The sequence below is a fragment of the Strix uralensis genome, chromosome Z (assembly GCF_047716275.1).
Source record: "Strix uralensis isolate ZFMK-TIS-50842 chromosome Z, bStrUra1, whole genome shotgun sequence".
Taxonomy (NCBI): domain Eukaryota; kingdom Metazoa; phylum Chordata; class Aves; order Strigiformes; family Strigidae; genus Strix; species Strix uralensis.
This window is the reverse complement of record NC_134012.1, coordinates 81,451,911-81,474,436: the sequence shown is the minus strand read 5'-3', so window position 1 is coordinate 81,474,436 and position 22,526 is coordinate 81,451,911. Positions and strand designations below refer to the sequence as shown.

At 41.5% G+C, this 22,526-nt stretch overlaps 1 protein-coding gene across 2 annotated transcripts in view; it reads left to right on the top strand.

Annotated features, from left to right (window-relative positions):
* The first annotated feature begins 7,201 nt into the window (after positions 1-7,201).
* MAP3K1 (mitogen-activated protein kinase kinase kinase 1) overlaps positions 7,202-22,526 on the top strand; it is a 63,495-nt gene continuing 48,170 nt past the window's right edge. The window contains exon 1 of one of the 2 annotated variants that reach the window (XM_074855701.1): positions 7,202-7,424. In XM_074855701.1, the coding sequence (XP_074711802.1) occupies positions 7,417-7,424 (8 nt within the window). In that variant the 5' untranslated portion in view covers positions 7,202-7,416. Of the gene's footprint in view, positions 7,425-8,154; positions 8,652-22,526 lie in introns of those variants that run through there. The other variant, XM_074855702.1, reaches the window with a different exon arrangement.

The window sequence follows — 22,526 nt, the reverse complement described above, 5'->3', positions numbered from 1 at the left end:
AGGGTTTAATGAGTTTAACATCTGCCTGTAGCTTAACTGATATGGAGAGCTGGGCTTTCTTCATACTTAAAATAAAATGTTGCTGCAACTATGTGTAAGTGCTTCCACTGAACTAAACCCAAATAATCTGAGTTCTCTGTGAAAAAGAATTGTCACAATTCATAGTGAAGGTGGGGAGTTAGAATACACAAAGGAATTTGGGAGTAACTCAGAAAGTTTTGGGTTTAGGAACTTAAAAATAAGAGGAGGTGCCGTTTTCTTTAATTACCTTCTCCAATCTGCATTTTATTTTGACATTTGGTATCTCTCCATACTTAAAATATACATGGGTATGATCCAGAGGGTGAAAAAAGTTATTAGAAAGGGGCCTGCAGTAGTTCTTACCGTAGACTGAAAAGTATGTTACTGCCCAGAGAAGGATGCATTGTTCTGGTTAAACAGAGCAAATAAATATTTGTAATCTCAAGACTTCTGTGACTGATATGTAAATGTGTTAATACACATTCTTATCTTGGATAGAAATAAAAGGAAGATTGTTCCTTTCAGCATAAAGCAGACAGTTCATGCAGCTTTATAATTAAGATGTTAGATACAACCTAATGAAGTTAATATAATGAAATTGGTGTTAATATTTGTAAATAAAATCACCTCCAAATCTTGTGTCTAGAGGACAGGAAACTAAGAGCAGCAGTTCAGTAGTGTTCATCTGTTAATGAAATTCAAGAGAAAATAGTGGCATGTATTTTTGAACCAATCTGACTTGCACTGTGTTGTGCACGATAAACTTGATTAAGGCACCATCCTTGAAAAGCAGTTATGCAACTCACCAGAAGTGGTTTGTATGGTTAATACCTTCAACAGTAAGCAGTCAGTTATGTTCTTGAGACTTGCAAGCCTTTGTTCAAAATCTGAAAAAATTTGGCTTAAACCACAAAGAACAAAGAAGATAGACAATCTGTCAAAATAAATTATGTATCCTACCTTGGCAAGCATTAAATTAATGCCCTCCCCCAAATCCACACAAACATAATCTGTCAAGGTCATTCTTGCTTCTCAAGGCCTTTCATAGTGCAAACATGCAGAGCATGTGAAGTCAGCTAGGTTTTGGACCTGACAATGTTTTTAGGTTACATCAGCACGATGAAATGCAATAATCAAAATTAAAACTCCAAAATATAAACCCAATCTATTAAAGAAGCAGCATATATATGTTATACGTATATCTATAGTATGTACATGTATTTGTATTACATGCAAATTAACTTAGCAAATGTCAAAGATGACCAACTAATACAACATCTATTTTCTGTGATTTCAGATTCTGAAAGAAAGAAGGTAAATATGCAGAAAGCAGAGGATTTATCTACTATTGATTTATTGATAGGTGAGATTTGTTAGTCTCTACAATCATAAAAATGTAAATGAACTGAGTGTAGAGAAGGAAGCTGTGCTACAGAAGAGCAAGAGCCCTATGAATGATAAATAAATGCCAGGAACAGCAATCAAATTCAAGAAGCAGGTTTATACCATTGAATATATAGAATTTTTTTAAAAATACCTTTTTATCAGTAAATCAGATCTCAAGAAAAGTAAGACATTTGTTCTGCAAAGATAGATTTTATTTCATTGTATTTCTTTTGGAGTCAGCTGTTCATGCAATATAAAGGTAAGATGTTTGGTTTTAATATCAACCAAATACTAAGACTGAAAAGATACTTTCCTCAGAATTTTCCAGTGCAATCTTCCTTTTTCCAGAAACTGCCTGGGAAATGTTTTTGTGACTCCTGGGCTCTTATTTACTTATGTATGCACAGAAGAGAAGATTGTTGTAGCAACCCAGTGTTGAAAATATTTTGTCTCAGCATAGGCAAATGTCTACTACTCATGTCCAGATCACCTGGCTTTGGAGGACGTTTAGTTTAGATCACAGCTTGGGACACTGTGATTAAGTAGCTTTGGAAACACCATTCTCAGGGACTGGCACTGCCACACAAGCAATAAAGTAGTGTTGCACCTACTAGAAGTGCTGGGGGGAATAATTAAATTAAATTTAAGAGTTTAGGAAAAAAAATATGTGGCCTTTTCTAAAAAGGTGGGTATGGTAAAGATCTGACTGTTTGTATATAAAAGATCCCACAAATATCTTCAAGAACTGTGGACTCCCTACCATCATTACAGCAAAAAGCTATTTGATTCACTTCTGCCATGGTGCCAGAAAATTGACAGTCTTGGCATAAAGGTGACGAACTAGGCACTAATGTTGCTGCTGAGTTTTCTTATTCCCTCTGACAGCTGTAAGCGTCTTGGCAGGTCTGCCTGATGGATTTAGGAAGAGGAACAGCACTGCCACCACTGCTAGCCACATTGAATGGAAGCATACAGACAATATTACTAGAGGGACAGGGTGGGGGAACAGAAATAAAAAGGATGGAGAGAATGTGTCAGGCTGGATGCCATTACTGCACCCAGAAATGATTATTCAGATCCTCCACTCTGTGAAGGGTGTTCTTGCCAGCTCTTTGCCTGTCTGATGACTATTCAGGGAGTCAGTTTTCCAGTGGTAGCTGTCAAATTGTGTCGCTCTTGTCTGCTCCTCTTCTACAGGATTCTCATAAGGCTTGTGTGGCATGTGCTGAGTATACTGATCATGCGAGACTGTTGGTTCGCAGCCCACAGCCATGCTGAGACACACCAAGACAACTTGGCTTTGTTTTTACATTTGCTGATGGTTGAACATTTATGCTGTTGTCATGTTACTGTCCTCTACTAGCTGCAGTTTACTGTTGGTACTGTATGATTCTGCTTCTGGCAGAAGAAGGATGTCAGAGCAGCAGGCAGAGAAAAAGAATAACTGCAAGTTTGGTCCTCTTCAGTGGAAGGGAGGAAGTGGTACTTCTTCCATCCTTACTCTTCACATTCCCTTTCAGTAGGTTGCTATATTGTCCTTAGAGACAAAAATAAGAGTGAAACTCTTGCATCTGTTCCCTTGTAATATGGAAATCTATAGCTTCCAGTGGAGAGAAAAGCTTCCTCAGTTTATTAACACTTTTGCTTATGCCCCATGCATTTGTCTCACAGAAAGAATAATAAGCACCTAGGCTGAAAGAGACATTAACAGCCAGTGGTAGCAGTAGGGTAAAAGAAAACTAAGCCATTGCTGGTTTCCTGAGCCTGAAATGGTATGGTTGCTTTCCCCTGGAGAGGGAACAGATAGTTGTGCTTACAATAGATGTAACTGCTGTTCTGGGTGAGAGCTATGTTGTGAATTTAGCAATCTGGAAGAATATAAGAAAAAGAGCTGACGGCTGCAATAATTTTGGTAACCCTTCATAAGTGATGTATGAGAAGAGCTTTAACAGGTCTTGCTCACTTCATTACTACACTTCCTTTGAGCAAGGAAGCACCTGGAAACTCAATAATATTAAATCCCTCAGCCTGGTGTCAGGCCTGAGGTAGGTAAATATATTTGTTACCCAGTTACAGTTGGAAAAAATTTGAGACATGAAAGGATGGTGACTTATCTGAGGTCAGAAAAATCCTCTGTAGCACAGCCAGGAAGAATATCCAAATTAGACATCAAAGTATCACTATTTTAAAGACTACCTGAGGTCATAAACTGAACTTCTTTTAGTAGTTAATGCAAGATGTACAAACTAGTGACAAAAAAAATCAAGGCAGCAGATAGACTTCAGCTACACAAGGACTGAAATCTAGCTTGCTGATCACTCTGTCCTTGTCTGTCTTTCATACTTAAACTGCAAACTCTTTGGGAACAGATCACCTTTTTGCTTTGGATCATATGGTGAATAGACCAAAAGATTTCCCAGTTCATGAGCAGATGCTACAGGAAGAAAACTGATAACTGTGATAAATGTGACTAGACAGTGCAGGGCTGTTAAAAGAAACATCAGTATTGTTAGTCCTTAAAAAAAAAAAAAAAAAAAAAAGAGAGAGAACTGTTATTATGTGCTTTGGTAGAAGAAGAAGGTTTGAGAACAGCTCTTATATAATGTGTCTGACACCTACGTCAAGATAATCTTAAATTTTGTGGATCCAAAATACATTTTTAACAAAAGTTCAGTTCTGTGTGAACTGAAATGTGAGGGAAGAAATCTTTAAAAACATTTCCCATGGAAATCAGTGCTGAAATTAATAGGTAAACCAGCAAGAAAAAATACCTAAAATAACAGTGAGACCAGACATTCCCAGTGTCTGAACTAAACCCACAGAATTCCCTGTAAGAGATTCTGGTTTTACCTGGCTTTCTCTCTCCTGAAAAGTGATAGGGCATCCTGATTTTCTGAGGTGGAATTTCTTCTAAGAGGCACACTTGTTATGCTATGAAGTAGGAACTGGGCATCAGCAAGATGGCAAAGTATTTCTACAGGCAACAGAGACAGCAGCAGATTTTCAGCAGGTCCTAGGAAAAAAGTATGAAAAGGACCCAGACTCTACATCCTCTTTTAGTTACTTGACTTCTCCATTACAGAGAGGAGTAAACAGGAAAGGATTATGGCTTAGGAACAGGTTTGTTTTCCCCTTCTCACAATGGAAAGAATTAATGGAAGATCAATGTGGGGATAAGTCTACTTAGAAGAACAAGATGTGGAGAATCTAGTTTGTATACAGTACTAAAGCACTTTTTGCATGTTTAGTCAAGACCAGAAACTATGGACTTTATTATCACTCATATTGATTCTGTTTGTGGATGATGATGCCTAGGTTATGCATTCAGGGGCACGTCAGATTCCTATCTCTTGCATGTTGAAAATTGTTGGTTATTCATGACACTGTTACAGGTTTTGTGCAACAAGGAAACTCCTTGGCTTGCAAAAACTTAGTGTGTTCCCAAACAGAAGTTTCTTTGTGTACAACAGTTGATGTTCCAAATGTTGCACGATGCTAATTTGAGGCCAAAGGCTTCTGTTTCATAACAAACCCTGGGTGCTGCTACTTACGACTTAGGGGAAACAGGCCCACTGAAAACTGCTAAAAGTCTCATCTTACCCTCCAGAGCTTTATTTTAGATAGGCTGAGAAATAATCTGTGCAAGAGGTAACAGTATCCTTCAGACCTCTTCAGTAAATTTTACGCTTTTTACAATCAGATCAACTCACACAGATTAAGTGCAAAAGGATTCAGTTACTGATTTCAGAATTTAATACTTCTAATAGACCTGCTATATTGTGCATAAATCTATGATGTTACATACAGGCATTGCATTACCTAGCGTTCTGGAGTGAGGCGTGGCAGGTGTTTTCTCATTTGCCACCGTGCAGCCCTGGTCAAGGCAGAGTGGAGAAACATCCATTTGAAACAATAAGGTGAATATTATGATCATAGTCAAAATGTAATTTATTATAGTCAGACATTGGGATAAACAGCCCTTATAAGGCATGCCATATATTCTTTAATGACTAGTGAGGTGTTTCCACTTTCCATCTTATCCAAAAGTAATTCAAAGTCTTGATAGTGCTGCCCTTACTCAAAAGACAAAGTCATGCCTTAACAGGGATGGTGACAGCACTTATCCACACTTAATTATGTCTTACACTGGTGCCTCCCACTCCCTGGATTTCACGTTTTGCCCTGTTCTTACCGCTTTCCAGAAAGCATTTCACCTCAGTGCACATGCATATTCCTCATTACCCCATTGCCACTCTGACATTTTGCCTTGAATTTCCCAAGTTTCTTTCTCCTTTAAGCCTTCTTGGAGCCTTGGCACTCTGAGAGAAGTGTCCCCTAGGACTCTACATATGAAAGGATGCATATGCACTCTTATCTCCTAGATTTACTTTTATTAGAGGTTTGCTTTTTCTTCTCTGTATTCTTTTCTAACCAGCTGCTATTCAAAGCTGTATTCCTCCTCTGTGTGACCAGTGTTTACTAAATTCCTAAAGCTGTTTTCTTTTTCTGTTTAGAATACTTTAAAAGCATAGGGTTGTTTGGTTTGGTTTGATTTGGTTTGGTTTGGTTTGGTTTGGGTTTTTTCTGTGAATGGCAGAGAGGAATATTTGAAAAGATATAACAGTGCACTGTTTGTTGGGTTTTTTTCCTACCGAAGACTAGAGGATACTGTGTACGTGCATGTTACACTGCCAACAACTGGTAATAATTTGAGTTCATTTCAACCATCTGCTTCAGAATTTGCAGGAAACTAATCTCATGCTGCTTCTACACATACTTTGCTCTGTTCTTCCCTGCATTTAGTAACATACTTGACAATAAGGCTTGGTTTAGGAATCTTCCAGAAAACTGTCCCTAATTTATAGTAGAGGCTTTAAATAAGTGTCAAATTCTATCTTTGTGAAATTCAGAATTAATTTCTTTTTAAATGTACAACCCTGAGTTGTACAAGAGGATATTTAGATGAACTGCTTATCCCAAAGGTACCCTACTTACAAGATGACAATGAACACTACTGACTTTCTCACAGCATCCCTCACTGAAAAACCTTCATAAGGGTAGTTACAGCATGGCATCTTGACAGACCACCTAAGGGATTCACTCAGTGTGACCTTGAGGCCATGCACATACTGATGCTATTCTGGAGTTACATGGAGTATAGTCTCCTCCGGCTTTTGCTCTTGCAAGTCTACAGGGAAAGATCTCTTCTAATCTGCTCGTCACACCCTTCAGCAAAGACTCTACATCTAGGTCAGCATCTGATCACATATGTAAGGCAAGAAAGAATCTGCTTTTGTTAGGAGGTACTTCTCAGTCAACTAGTGCTTCCGATCAAAGCAGTGATCCCAGCAAAGTGACCATACTAATAATCATTGCCAAGGTGCTTAGTTAATGTTACACTTGGGGAATAGCAAATTCTGAGGAATAAGCCCAAGATATTCAGCTAAAGAAAAGTGCTTTGACTTGAGTGACTTCTACTGTATCCAAAATTACACCGTCCTGAAAACAACCTGGTATGCAGTATGACATTTAGTTTTCCTTTCCTCACCTCAGTTTAAGTCAGCATTCCAACAGGTAGGTTTGTTTAACGGCATCTTTCTGACAGCAGTGTACGCCCTTTTGCTCTTGCAAACCTACAAGTTCCCTCTCCGCAGCTCGGAGGTTGAAAGCAAAACCACCCAACTGAGGTCGAGTGGAAACCTAGACCAAGAGAAAATTTTACTTGGCCCTCCCCAAGGTTCGGGTCATGTGACGAGTCTCCTGTCTTTCTTCTCTCTCCCAATCTGTTGGGAAACAGCCGCAGCTGTTCTGAACTAGATGTGCACACGTACACGCGTGGGGAAACGAGTGTGCTCCGACGAGACATTAACGCTTCTGGGCAGTTACAGACATGGAAAAGTATCTGAGGACGGGTGAGGCGGCGCCTGCCAAGTGAGGGCAGCCCAGAGAAGGACGCGGAAGGCTGCAAGCAAGGATGCGCACTGAATTTTGTGCTGCCCCCGCAGAGGAATGAGCAGGTAAGCTCGGGCACAGCAGCGATTTCCCGGCGGGCCGCCGCAGCGCAGCAAGGCACCGCAGGCATTCCACTGCCTCCTCGCTCCTCGGCCGGCTCCCGGGGAGGACGTCGCCTGGGGAGGTTGCGGGGGTGCTGGGGAGAGGGCGCACACGGCCGGGGCGCGGCGCCGCCCGGAGCCGGCCCCGAGTTTCGGGAAGAGCTTCCCCGCGCCTCAGCTCCCCACAGGGCGGCGGCTGGACCGCGCCGCCGCCCCCCGCCCCGGGGCCGCCGGAGCCCCCGGCGCTCTCCCACACGTGGGAAGGGCCGCGTGGGGGCGGGCACGTCCTCCCCGCCCGGCGCCTCTGCCGGCTCTCGGGCGCGGCACGGCACGGCACGGCACGGCACGGCACGGCACGGCACGGCCCGTCCTGTCCTGTCCTGTCCCGTCGGTCCGCGGGCGCGGGCCGGGCCCTGCCCCCGACGAGCGGGCGTGGCGCACGGCAGCGGGCGCGACTCCCTCCGACGGCCAACACCTGCGCGGGGGCGGGCGGGGAGGGGTGGGGCACCGCGCGGCCCCGCCCCGCTGCACCTACCGGCGGCTGCACCTACCGGCGGCTGCCCCGCCCCGCGCCACCCGCCGCCACCAATCCGCACCCGCGTCCCGCCCCCTTCCCTACGCCGTTTGCGCAGGCAGCGCTGTTTCCGCAGCGAGTCGGAGCGCTGTCTCCCCCCGGTCCTCGGGAGCCCGATGTGACCCGCCAGAGAAAATGGCGGCGGCGGCGGGGAATCGCACCTCGTCGTCGGGACTATCCTCGGGCAGCGGCGGGGAGGCGGCCGCCGCCGCCGCCTGCGGGAGCTTGAAGGGCGGCGCGGTCGCGGGGAGCGTCGCGGGGAGCGGCGGGGGGCTCCCGCGGGAGGCGGGCGGCGGCTGCCGGGAGCAGCGCTCTGACTGGAGGCGGAAGCAGCTGCGCAAAGTGCGGAGCGTGGAGCTGGACCGGCTGCCCGAGGCGCCCCTCTTCCTCGCCGCCGCCCCGGCCGCCGCCGCCGCCTCCTCCTCCTCCTCCTCCTCGCCGGAGCCCCCTGAGACGCTGCTGCTCCACTACCTGCCTGGGCCGCCGCGCTCCAGCCCCGCCAGCCCGACTGCCTCCCCCAGCCGCTGCGCCGAGCTCCTGGAGCCGCTGCCGGTGGGGAGCCCGACGGGGACCGACCCCGCAGCGGGGCGGAGGATGGAGCCGTCCCACCCCGCGAGGTGAGGGGGCGCCGGGGGGTGGGTGGGCAGGGCTCGGCCCCGGGCGGCGGCGGGTGACAGCGGCGGGGCTGTTCCCGCGGGAAGGGCTCGGGGTGCGCTGCGGCGCCCCGTTCCCCCCCCCCCCCGCCCCCGGGCGCCGCCTGGCCGCGGGCTGGCAGCGGATGCGGGGGCGGCGGGAGCTGCCCGCGGGAGGGAGTGCAGGGCTGGGGCGCGGCGGACGGTCCTCGCCCGGCGCCTTCCCCCGCGGCGCGGGGGCACCTGGTGCGTGGCTGAGGGAGGGGAGGCGAGGCGAGGGGTGGCGGTCGGACCGGGCCGGGCCGCCCCGCTGGCCGCAGCTGTCAGCGGCGCGGGGCCCGGTAGCCGGCGCCGGAGGAGTGCGGGAGCCGAGCCGCGGGAGGCGGCGGGCGTGTTTGTGGGGGTGTTTTTGTGTTTGACTTCTGCCGCAGTGCCGAAAGGCTTTGAAGTGTGAGCCCGGGGTGGCGGCGGCCGCGGCCGGGGCCGGGTGTGTCAGCCGCCGGGGCTCGGGGCGAGCGGCGCCGGGCAGGGCGCGGGCTGCCCACCGTTCGGGCGGCGGCTGTGCTGCTGCTTCGGGCGCTCACCGAGCACCTGACCGCCCCCCGCGCTCTCCTAGCAGTTCGCTGCACAAAACTGAAAAAGGACTTCTCCGAAGTCTAATTTCAGTTTACGGCATCGTGATATTGCAGAACTGATTTATTTATTTCTTGGTAAGGTGAGGAAGGCTTTCGAACATAATGCCCTCTCTCTTTTCCCAAGAGAAAGTAAGTTTGTGGTGGTTTCGTCTAGGTGATACCTCTCAGTGGTTTAATTTAGTGCCCAAGTGGGTTTAGTTCATATTTGCCTTCTGTATGCATTATTTGATAAATCCATTTTCTTAAGTTTTTATAGAGTTGCCCATATTCTGCCTATTTGACAGGTGTAGAATTCAAATAGGATGAGAGCAAACTCATGCTGGTGGTGAAGCAGCTTAAGTACTTCAGAGCGGTCTGTGTGTGGGAAGGCACTACAGTAGTGACAGTGTAATTCAGATGTGAAGTTGACAATGTCATAAAACCTTACAAGAAATCCATATATGATGTGGAGTGTGTAGTTTAAGGACTTAGTATTAACATCCGAGGACCTATTTTAATGCTGCCTTACAGTTTGCTTGGCTAATTATTTAAACCTCATAAGAAATCTAGTTTCAGGTTGGACACATGACTCTTGTATTCTTTTCAGTTATGTCTTATGTCAGTTAAACCTCAAGTATATTTTTAAAGGTTCACTTATCTTGGGACTGCTATAATAACTGTTTTCTAGACCGATGTCCTGTTTATATGAATTCTCAGTGATTCAGATTTTGGTATATTTCTAGGGCAGTGTAAAAATACTTAATATGGTGTGGTTGTAACAGGTAAGAAATGCCTCTGTACTTACAGAAGGATTAGTGGGAAATCTTCGGTGTTTGTGGGGGGGAATAATGTATGAATTTTAGCAAGTAACTTGTCTTTTTATGACTCTTAGTACCATCTTTGTTGCTATCAAGTAATGAAATTATAATGTACTGTATCTCGTAATTGTAAACAATTTCATGGCTTTCAAGGAAAATGAAGAATCACTGTCAGAACATGTTTAAAACAACTTGGAGTCTTATGGTGATAGCAAGTGGGAGTTAGGCTTGATATTAGAGGTTAAGGAAGGTCAGTATATCTATGCTGAAACATGGAGTCCCTCCTTGCTATCAGTCCCACAGCAGCAATGACAGAGCAGCTGTGGAATTTTTTCCTTTCACATGGACAGTTTTGCTTAAAGTACCTGCATTTGGACAAGACAGTGTGTTGAGTCTGTGTACAAGTTAAAACCCTTCTCCTAAATGCTCTTTGACATTTGACTAGGAATGTTAACAAATCATAGAAAATACTGAATGCCAAGTGCCTTTCTCTTTAGTATTTTAGTGAGATGGTCTACTTTGAATTTATCATAAGTACAGTTGAAAATACATGGCAACATTAATAGTGATTGTTCTTCAGAAATGACCTATAAATGCTCATGTAGAGTATCGCAGTAATTCTCTGTCGTGTTACCAGTAAACAGAAGTTAGATAAAATACTTAATTTGTCAGGCCATATCAAGAATTTAGAACATCTTTCTGCCCTTATAATAATACTAATTGACTTGTTCTAGCCAAAGGAGGGGGGTTAATTTGTGAGTAACAGCGTATCACACATTAAATTTGTGCATGCAGCTGTTGCCCAGACATGTATTAAGAGGCAAACTGAAGGACATAATCTAAATAATGTATTCTGTTTTGTTTTTAAATACAGTAGTTGTACTTCCCTGTAAGGATCTACTGTTAGTTAAAAGATACTGTGCTTGCTCCAAAGTCCCCCTATCAGTCTCTTTGGTATTACAGTTACTTTCTTTTTAAATAGATTTTCTGTTTATGCTGGGAGACCTGCATGAGCCTCAGAATGAAGCTGAGGAGGGAAATTGACTCTGCTGTTAAGTCCTAAATGTAAATATTACCTTTTTTTCTTTAATCTCTCAAGCATTCTGCTTGTCACAGCAGTAGAGGAAACTTTTTCACTAAAAGCTGTGAATGTTGTAAGCTTTTTAAATCACAAGGAGGAGGAGGAGGAGGGAGTTGTTTTACTAGGAAATGCATCTTCAACATAAAGCGCTTCAAATCTGTTATCCCATATCTATACTGACAGTTGATTTGGTTTATATAAAAAGATCCAAACAGTGAGTTCAATAATAACTACAATATCATTTATTGTAACTTGAGGGAAATTCATGAAGGCGAAATGTAGCTCCTTCTCTGTGACCTTAACAATGTTCTTTTAAAACATTCAGACCCTTTAAGTGATGTTTATTTGTGTCTGAAATTGATGTAGATGACTTATAACTAATCCTATACTAGGGCATGTAATACTACCGTAACTGTGTTTTTATAAACATGAAAAGCAGGAAATGCTGTAATTCATCTCCTCTGCATACAGTAACCATGTACTATGTGACTTGTGTGAAAATTGTTTGAATTTGGAAATGTATATGCTAGATATGGCATAGATCAGATAGTTCAGCTGCAAGACAACCTTTGTAGATATTTATACTGTGTTTTCTGCAGTTGCTGTTTGACGCCTGCTAGAGACACCAAAGACACGCTGTGAGATTGGAGTTTTGACTGTATGTACAAGTGTACTAGTAAAAGCTCATCAGTTTCAGCTCTGCTTATTAATTTGTAGCACCTTTGACTTTCAAAGGAAGGCATAAATGTTTTAACAGAGCGCTAGACTGGGCAGTGGAGTAGAAATAGAGGGAGAGCCGGTACAGTGAAAGCACAGTGTGTGTGGCCAAGGTTTGACTTGCTCTTTTTTTTTTTTTCACTTAAATGATGGTAACTTTCTCTGTTCATGTTGTCAAAATGTAGTTAAGATAAAAAAGATAGCTTATGATTGACCTTGGCTATTCTTAGCTAAGGTAAAATACAATTTTATGTGTTTTAACCAAGTGCATAATGCTGGATATTTTTAACTGGCTGCTTAAATAAGCCACCAAATTTTCTTCTTCCAGTTTGAGCTGGATACTACTGTGAGAGAAAATTCACTTCCTACCTATTCTGTGCTCTGTGGCTTGAGAGTACTTTTGGAAGAGGGTCACCCTCTACTGTGTCTGATTTTTATCGCTCTTAGTTATTGCAAGTGGTAGGGTTCTGCTTAAATGGTCTGATCTGGTATGGCAGTTTCTTTGTTCCTATGCAAAGTAAATAGATTGTAGCTAACTAATCTGGAGCTTTCTGTCTCATTGGATTTAGTGATACTAAAGGTTTGGTCTCCACTGTCACTCAGTAGTCCCAGTACTGCTCAGTGCAATACCTGTGTGCAATTGTGCCTTACCCAAAGTTCGAACGTGTAGAGTACAAGATTCGAAGATCAGGTTTTCCTTCTATATGATGGGTTTGAACTTCACAAGATCTTTTAGGGTGCTAATGCATTTGTTGTCATTTGGAGTAAAGAAAGGTAGCAGTGCAAAAGTTTATCCTGGTGCAGGGGAGGATGAGGCGGGAGTGGAAACAAGTGGCTGAGGGTGGGGTGACTGTGGGAATGCTTCTGTTGGCTTTCACTGGCTTCCAGTATTGGTGAAACTCGGCTTAAGCTTGTTTAAAATAGAAATTATACATTGCCATGTAGTTGTTCTTTAAACAAACTTGTAAAGCTAGTTTTCAGCAGCAGTGGTGATAAGAGAAGGTATCTGGTTTGAGTTCTGAGTTTCTAATGCTAATCTCGGTGTTCTCTGAGGATTCTCTACAAAGACGCAAGGCTTGTCTTATTTTACTTTTTATCTCCTCTGCTCTTACTTAAAACTCTAGAATTACAGTTCATTCTTTTGCTTGAGGCAAAGTGGATAGAAAGCCTTTAACAGGGCTTCATTACTTGTCTAGGTGACTAGGACAACGTGGTTAAGTGCAAAGTTGCTTTCTATTGCTTCCCTCTCTTTTTAATCTTTACCCGGAGGCTGAGTGTGTTGCCTGCAGGACGCTTCTGATTTCCTGCCTCACCACACTGCAGAACCGGAGAATCCTGCTCGGTGGTGAATAGTCTTGATTATTTTTTTTCCTATAAGGTATGTTTGGGGCTTTGGGGTTTTTTGTTTGTTTCTTGGTTTGGGGGATTTTTTGGTTTTGGTTGGGTTTTGGTTTTTTGTGGGGGGCTTTTTTGTGTGTGTGACTTTTTTTTTTAAGATCAGTTTTGTTGGATCTTGACTGAAAAATGTCCTGAAAAAACAGCAGCTCTATTTACTTGATACTTAAGACTCATTTGAAATAGGGAATTGTTTACCTTCTGTCTGGAAACTGATGAAATACTTTTCAAATTGTCTTAATAAAAGCTGATAGAGCCATCACTCCCTCTCAGTTTTGCTCAGAAAAGTCCCAATTCTTTGATAGTGCTTTCAACATCTGATGACTAAGGATTTGAAGGTGTTTGCAAAAAGTGGTTTTTTTCCTTTTCTTTAAATTTAGAATGTCATCAAGTTTCTCTGAGATTAAACTGCAATTCCAGTCTACCTTTGTTTCACACTGTCTCCATATAGTTCTTTTGTGTCCTTGAAGTATAAACTATTCACATAATTCATGGAAATATAATATAATACTGTTTGTTCTTATCTCTCTTATCCTAATACTCTGATTTGTAGTGGAATGGCTGCTAATATACTTATTGTGCCAGGTGACTTCAATTCTTCCCTAGTATTTCTCCAATAGATTTCACACTGCTGTTGATACTGCAGTTCCTTGTAATTTACCCAGGGTCACTGTGGTAGGTGGGAGTAGAGTGCTGGAAAAATGAGTTGCATCTTCTAGACCACACTGATGTCTGACTACATCTGATGTCTTGTTTTCTGAGCTCTTTTCTGTCCTCTTCTTGAGCATCCAGTCATCTTGCTTTTGAGCAAACTGAAATGAGTCTTTGCTCAGCTGTCAGCCATGATGATCAGGTCCTTTTGTGAGCTGGTAGTAACCCTCAAAGGTATGCAACTAATACTCTTTGTTTTGGCCCATGGATGTGCATTTCATTTCACTAATTATTTCTCTCAAAATACCCTCTTACACTCTGAGGATTTTTTATATTTCCTGTATGACTGCCATGCTTGTATCTTCAGGATTGTTTCTTTCAGATACTGAAAGGGCTTAGTGTAAATATTTTAAATGTTAAAGAAAAAAAAGGAATTTGCAGTAATACCAAATTGAGAAACAGTTTTGTTTTTTTTAAACAAATTGTCCGTGTTACCTCCCATTCTACTGCCAATAAATGCCTGCATAATTTTATTTTGGTAATTTTTCATCTTCCGTAAAAGGGAAGCTTCAAAGCTCAGTGGATAATAGGGTCTCCCCATTACCTTCAGGTAATATTTAACTGTTCTGCATCTGGAGAGGCATACAGAATGCAAATATCTGAAATGTGTGGTGAAACTTGCAGTGACCTCCAGTTTGCAGTTCATGTAGAGTTTGTTGACCTTGTAGATTAATACACTCTAGCAGGCAAGTGTTTCGTTATTGCTGTGGTTAAGACAATATTCTATTAAATTATGAGTACCTTAATTTCTAGGTGCTGAATATGTACTTTGAAAATCCATGTGTAGTCAGTGACAGTTTTCTCAGTTTATCAGTACTTTGCACTCTTATTTTTACTACTTTAATGTTTTTAGACTGTGGAGTTGCCAGGTATGATACTAACATTCCTTTCAATTTTTTTTCTCTTGTTGCAAGTTTTAACTTTGCCACCAGATATGTAATCAGTATCTTAAATGTTCCCATAAAATACATCTGAAATTTTTCTTATTTTACTAAAGTAAATGTCTCTACAGATGCTTAGCCTATGACTAAAGACTTGTTTGCTTAATGTAAGAAAAATACTGCAGTTATGACTAGCATGGAAGCTCACTAAAACAGTGCTAATGTGTTCTTAAAAATTTGGAAAGGATCTCCCATGTTAAGGATCTGTATTGCCGATTAATTTTGTTGGATTATTCGTATAAATAAAACGTAAGTGATGACTCCTATAGTTGTGTAAAGGTCTTAGGCAGTTCAGACTTGAAATGGAAATGTAAGCAGCTGGTTTTAAATGGAGGGAAGCTGGATGGAGTTTCTCTTAAAACTGTATTAGTATGCACAAGTTTATTTTAAAGTTATTTCAGTAATGTCTGCATATAGTTCCAGAAAATGAGCTCTTCTGTAAATATAGAACAGAGATTAATTTGTTGGGTTTTTAACGAAGTTCTGCATTTAATTTGTAGTGAACAGCTCACTACAGTAGGCTTCCTGATCTCTGCAGGCACATTGGATGTCCCAGCTTGTAGGAAGCACCAGGGCACTGGGGTTTCTAGTATGTATTCCATGGTAGGTGTGGAAACTAGTTCTATGCTACCTAGCAAAGGCAGCCAGGCTCTCTGGCTGTCCTGCAGTGGCGGCTTCTGGCAAGGTCACTGTAACCAACAGAACTAGCTTTCTCTTTGAACCTCCAAGGTTAGGTCCAGGATCTCCTGCACTGGTACGTTCTGTTCCACACAGGCTTGTTAACACCTTCTTCAAACATCTTCTTAAAATTAACTGAGAGTTCCAGTTTCTTCCCCTGACAAGAATTTACTCTGAGTTGCAACTGCATGTTTCTTATCCCTCCCAGAGGCCCTTGGGAGGAAGAGCAGGGGTATGTGGGGAAGAGGTCTTAAAAGACATGCAGATTGTTCTCTGTATTTGTTTTAAGCCAGTACTGCAGGAAGAGGAAGGAGAAGGAGCTCCTTCCCCACCCTAGCCTTGTGTACAAGAAGGCATGAAATGAAACTCCTTAAGCCATGCAGATCTCTGGCAAAGAGCAATGCAGATAGTCTTTAGGGCTGTCATTTTAGAAGTGCACTGTGCCAAACTGGTACAGAAAGTATTGGATGACTGATCTTTTTGGTTTCGCTCACTGTGAAAATTGAAATGCAGACTGACAGACTGCATTTTTCTGTGGGAAGCAGGCAGGTAATCGCCATCAGGGAACTGAGTAATAAAATATTTTGGATTAAGCTAAGATGTCTTCCATCTGTGCAAAGCTGTAAGGTGCTTTCATGTAAGGATGTGTTCAGTATCGTAAACCAACATACACTGATATGCTTAGCAAGCTGAGCGAGGAGAAATATTAACAATTGGCAAACTGTTTGGCTTAGGTGATAGAGGGCAACTTAGAATTGCTGTAGTGGGTTACTGTGGTGTAATGCCTGATCATTGCTTTCAGCTGCTGCTGCAGGTCAGTATGCCTCCATTCAAAATCGTTACTTTTGTCACTCATTTCAACTATATTGTTGGTAGTGAAGGATTCAATTCTTAAAAAGAAAGCTTTTTCCTCGGTTAGGTACTTCAAAGCCAGATGGGTCCAAGTAACTCTTGGGAATGGAAAACATGGGGGAAAGGGTTAGAAAGCAGCAAATCAGTAAAATAAACAAATGTGAAGTGTTTGCTTGTACCTAGGGTGCTCATAATTTCAGGCCAAGTTTTCTTCTGTCCACAATAGAAGTCAGGGTTTGTAGACTGCGGTCTGCAGATTTTCCTACAAATTCTGTTTCTTTTCTACAGTAGAAGCTGAACTTCCCTTTCTGAAGAAAAAAAACAAAACAAAACAAAAAAAAATTGCTGGAAGGCTTTGAGCTGAAGGTTGCCCTACGAGATGTCCATGAGAAAGGTCTTGATGACATCTCATTCAAATGTTTACTGTCTCTACCAGATACATCAGGATCAGTAACTTTCCTTGGGTGTTGCTCCTGGGATACGTTACATAAGTTTACTAATAACATCACAAACCTTTGTGAAAACTCTGGCATTTCTCAGAAAGGTACTCTCTTTAACCAAATCCTTCCCCTAATTTCTGTAATTTATGATATTAAACTAATGAAACAGTTTAATGTTAATCTTTCTAAACTTGTTTGGACTATAATTATACTTGGTCTTGAAATTGTTACTAACACTGAAAATTTTGAAGTATAGATTAGCTCTTTAGAAAGTTACATGTACTTATGTTAAGAGGACCAGTGCTACTGTATCTTCAGTTTTGTCTTTTAAGCATGTGGTTAAGTTCCAGCATGTTCAGGTGCAATGGTAAACTATCTTGTCCTGGTAAATATGCCAAAGTATATAATTCCCCTTAGTACCTCAGCAGAAAATTAGTATGATCTACTGTTTGCTTGTTTTGACCTGCTCTGAGCTGCATGTTTGTGGCAGTATTATATCATTCTGCCACTAGTGAGGATGCCCAGCAAAGCCAAGTGGGGAAGGACAATTGCTTTGGTATTTTGAAATCAGCTATGTATGAATTACGTTCCTGTATTTTAAAATTGAATGCAAATGGTAATATAGGTCCAGTGCCAGGGCAGGCCGCTTCTAGACCCTGGGAATCAAGACTGCAGGGGAGAGCACAGCCAGAATTTTTAGGCTTTTGGCTTCCCTTTAGCCCACAGGGTGGACTGCCGAGGAGCTAGCAAGGGGAAGTGGTAGGAAATCTGCCAGCTTCTACCACATAGGCAAAGTTCTTCAAGAGCTTCATCAGAATGGGTCTCTGACTCTTTCCAAATTGACAAATAACTTTTTTAGAAGTATTTCTTTCCAAGCAGCAACTTAGCTCTATGAGTTTCTAACGCCTTTAAAGTACTCGCATGTGCGTAAGTAGTTGAGACCTAAATAACCATAAATAGCTGGGACTTAGACAAAAATACAGGTTTTAATCTTGTAAGTGAGCCTGTAGTAAAACACTTTATGCAATGGTGGAGCCTTATAGGCTTTACTGGTATTCTTTGTGAGCAAGTGTTCACTTCTTGTGTATCTATCCCATTTGTGATATTGGTGCCTTAGGCTGAAATAAAGCAAGATTTATCACTGAGTAGGTACAACTTCTGTAATCAGGGTTTTGTTCAATGAACCCCAATTCAGAGGAAAACTGGGACACAAATTACAACCATGCCCACCTTGGAGTTGTGTGATTCTTGCAGGGTTCTGAGTGGAGCTTCTCTGCTCATCAACTCTGTCAAGCTACTGGCAGCAGGGTGATGCTAGCACTTACCTGTTGTACTCTCAATGACTAGGTAAGTGCTGTGTCTTGTGGCCCTCAGCTACATAAAACTTGATATAGGACTCATAAGGTCTCTCTGCTTCAGGCAGCAGGTGCCTACAGAGCTTGTGAAAAAAGAAGGATGCAAGATCTGGTAGTGTAGTATGTGATACAAACTGTGAGGCCTCCTGATTCTAACAGAATCTCCACATTGAAATGTGTATTTCAATTTACTTATGTTTAGCACTCTTAGGTTGCTTCTGCCTAGGCCATGCTGATTTTTGAAATACCTAAAAATGGTGAGTTCATAATGATTAAAACCCGGATTCAAAGGATATAACAGTGAAAGTTGTCAAAAGTAAGAATATGATTCTTTTTCCCTTTTTTATTTAATATACCTAGGACCTTTCTAACTATAAATAGCTATACTTAAGGAGCCATAAGATTTTGAAAAAATGCTCAGTTTGCTGTGTCTGGCTTACTGGGAAACAATTCAGCTCTGTTCCAATTAATGATTGTGAGGGAAAGAGTACTGAACAAATTTACCTTCTCTGGTTACCATTGGTACAAAATGTACATTAAGTTTCTCTGATTATAGAGCCAAAAGGGCTACACATCTCCCTGATTTACACAACTAGTAAGTACAGAAACTGGATTGGAACAAAGCCAAAAACAGATGGAAGACTTGATTTATGCAGCTGCAGCATTTTCATGTCTGTGAAATGTCATCTATGCAAAAGAGCTCTACTGGTTATACTAGTTGGGACCAGCTGTGCTCTGTCTCCCCTCTGTGGGGAGAACACAGCTTGTGTTATGGGAATCGGTACCTTAAGGACAGGCTCTTTTTTCCTTTAAGTATTTTCAGTTAATCGCTGGGGAGGAGACACTGCTGCCTCTGGATTTCAAAACACTTTCTTGTGCAGCAAATATGATGACAAATAAATCTATGATTTTTGTGGAGGCACAAAGCAGGCCTGTGGATTTTGCCCTAAAGAATTTTTTTAAACTATTTTTATTTGCTTGAAACCACAAATTATTAGTGTGTAGGCATAAATGCAAAGTTTTTATTGTAGTTATAATTGGGCAAGGCTTTGGCATTGGCATTTGTCAGTAACAGTCAGTCTGTCCAATCTTTGCTCAGGTTTCTTTACAATCACTTCTGAAAAATTAAAAAGTACTATGTAGAACTTGCTGGTTTTCCCCCCTAAGTCCACTTTAGAGAACCAACGTCTCACTTGCTCTCCTGAAGGCCCAATGTCTGCTTCATTGCATTTCCGAGCCTTATTGTGACAAGGTCTGCATTTTTGATACCTAAAAGGAAATGGGAAATGACACAATGTGGGTCTAGCACTGTTACTCCCTTTCCATGTTCAAATAAATGGCATGTTTTTATAACTGGGAGGGGATAAAGCTGGCTCTAACAAGGGAAGTGGTTAGTGTAGCTGGTTTTTACCTTGGCGACTTTTGATAAGGATTTTAAGGATTTGTTGGGTTACTGTATGCTTATTTGCAGTCACTAAAATCTATAATTACAGGATTTAAAATGTTTAACTCTTTCAACTACATTAGTCCTTGAGAAGCTTCAACTGGGCAGTCAGGGTGTAAGAATTGAGAACTGTGCTATTGCATATTTGTACAGCAACTTGCTTCTGACTGTGTAGATGCATGGCTGGCTGGCTAATGCTTAACCCAGACATACTAAGCTAGTAGATGGGAAGGCTGTCTTCTGGTAGTGTTGACCTTCCCTGTTTGCCATGTTCAAAGAGATACAGTTTGGGTCTTGTATCTGAATGCTCATGTAGTATTTGTTGTTAGACATATGATTGAAGCTGACTACGCAAATACTTTTAGTTTTCCAGGATAGGATTATGAGTCAGTGTGTTCTTCACTGGTCCTGTGCAGTCCAGGGTGAAGTCAGCCTTGTTCCAACTCTATTTCAAAGGTGCATCTTCCTTCTGACATCTGCATGGACTTGGAGCTCCATCACCTTAGTTGCAGATTGCCTGTCAGTTTAGTGTAGCAATTAATTCAATGGGTGACATCAGTCTTTAGCTTCTAGTTAACAGCCAGGTCACTTCCACTACCTAGTATAAGATTAACTTGTTGAGAAGAGTATTTCCATAAACAGTCCATTAGTAGGACACAAGGGCATGACTTGTTTCACATACAGACTTTCCCCCAGCTGTAGTTCCACCAGTGTTTCCTGGAAACTAGTTTTTGTTTCTGATCTTTTATAGATGTGATGTAGTTTCATAGTGATTTGAAAAGCACTTAACCGTTTAAAGTGAGACTGCTTTCTCAGTTACTTTCCCATTTTTGACAGGCTGCTACTGTGATACAAGTCCTCATGGTAAAAAGTAAAATGAATCTGACATATCTAGTGATGACAAATGTTTGCTTAATCTTTGAATATTTTATTAAAATTTAATAAGGAACTTATCTGTGTGTTAGAACAAATGCTTTTTACATCTTCTTTTTGTAGACACTTGTCTTGTAAAGGTCTTTTCAGAATAGTATGTTTTTCATTGACCTTAAAATCAACTTATTGCAAATGTGTTTCAGTGATTGTAGTTAAACTTGTAAGACATCTGATCACGCATTGACTTGACATAAGATTCCTTTTGTAATCTCTTAATATGTGTCAATGCTATTAACCTAGAGTTGTACATAGTGTGGACATTTTCCCCACTTTTTTCATTCTTTTGAAGTAAAACTTACATTGAGTTAACAAAGAAGAGAAAATTAAATTGGATTATGAATCAGACAAATTCTGGGACAGATTTCCTATGTCATGTTAACATTTTTTCCCCACTTTTTTCATTCTTTCAAAGTAAAACTTACATTGTTAGGAAAGTAGAGAAGATTAAATTGGATTATGAATCAGACAAATTCTGGGATAGATTTCCTGTGTCACGTTAATGTAAATTGTTTTTAACTAAGGTTGAAGGTCCATTCAGAGGAGTCATAACACAGCAGGGTGGTCACAAATGGAACTATAAAATAGTAGAGCTGTCATGTTGGTAGGACTGCTTTGCAATCACCTGTTTAGTTTGTTGCTGCTTTATCCTTTTATATGCTGAAGCACAGCTGCTGGGTAAAAGCTTTCTTGGTAGCACCACAGAGAATTACTTCAGATTCAGTTGCTGCTGACTTCCTTTGGGTGAAAGATATTTCCTCTGTAAGAAGAAGAATAATTTCCCTTAAGTTTGCTCAGTGAAACCTTGCACTCTTATTTCCCACATTTTTATGACTATTTCACTACAGAGTAGGTGTTACTACTTCAGGTCACAGTCCTAGTTTGTGTGTTTTATGTTTCTTATCTTTAAATGTGTTGCTTAAAAAAAAAAACAAACAAAAACAAACAAACAAACAAAAAACAAAAAAAAACAAAAAAACCAAACCCAACAACTCTGCTTTAGGTTACTACTGATTTTTATATGGATTCTGATTTTATATCCTCTAAAGGATTGTGGAAGAGTGGATGACATGCAAATTATTGAGATTTCACTTATGACTGTTTCTGTAAAAAACACCTGTGAAACTTTTGGAGGAAAGCTTTATAAGGCAGATCTAACAATTTGATCTTTCCAAATAAGAATGAATGTTCTTGAAGATAATTTGCTCTTCACTTTCATTTCATTTAGAGTAAGACAGTTATGGCTGCTTGCAAATAAATTAAGTCAGTTTAAAAATTGTATATTGGTCTAATGAGTCTAGTGCAAGAAGTGAGCAACTAATAACTTCAGACAGAAGGAAAAAATAAAGGCACAAAGATAGACACACTTCTGAGCAGTGCAAGTTTAGATTTTTATAGGGTGAAGATACTTTAACCTAATTGAGTGTACAGAGATGTACAGAAATCAGTTCAAGCAGACATGAGTTGTGCTCATCAAATCCAAAAATAAAAAAAAGGGTTAGGTGAGTTGAGCCTCACCTGTGCCTTAAGTACATGCTGGTACTTGAATAGGTCATAAGCCATACCAAAACTACTAGCTAGCAACTTCTTAATTTTTTTCCTATCCAGTTGGATTCTCATTCATTGTAGTTTCATTTTCCTCATTAATAGGCTTTCTTTCCAAGTAACTGTCATATTGCTTATTCACTGTTTTTTTTTCTAATATTGGAGTCTTAAAATACGTTCTTGTCTTCTACTGCTGCTTTCTAGATTGATATACTTCTGTCTGAATGTTCATACAAAAAACCCCACTCAAGTTACTCGAATTTCTTTTTCATTTAATAGTTCTGAATCTCTCTTGTTCATATTTATGTGTTTTCTGGAGGTGAATGTTCTTTTTTCTTT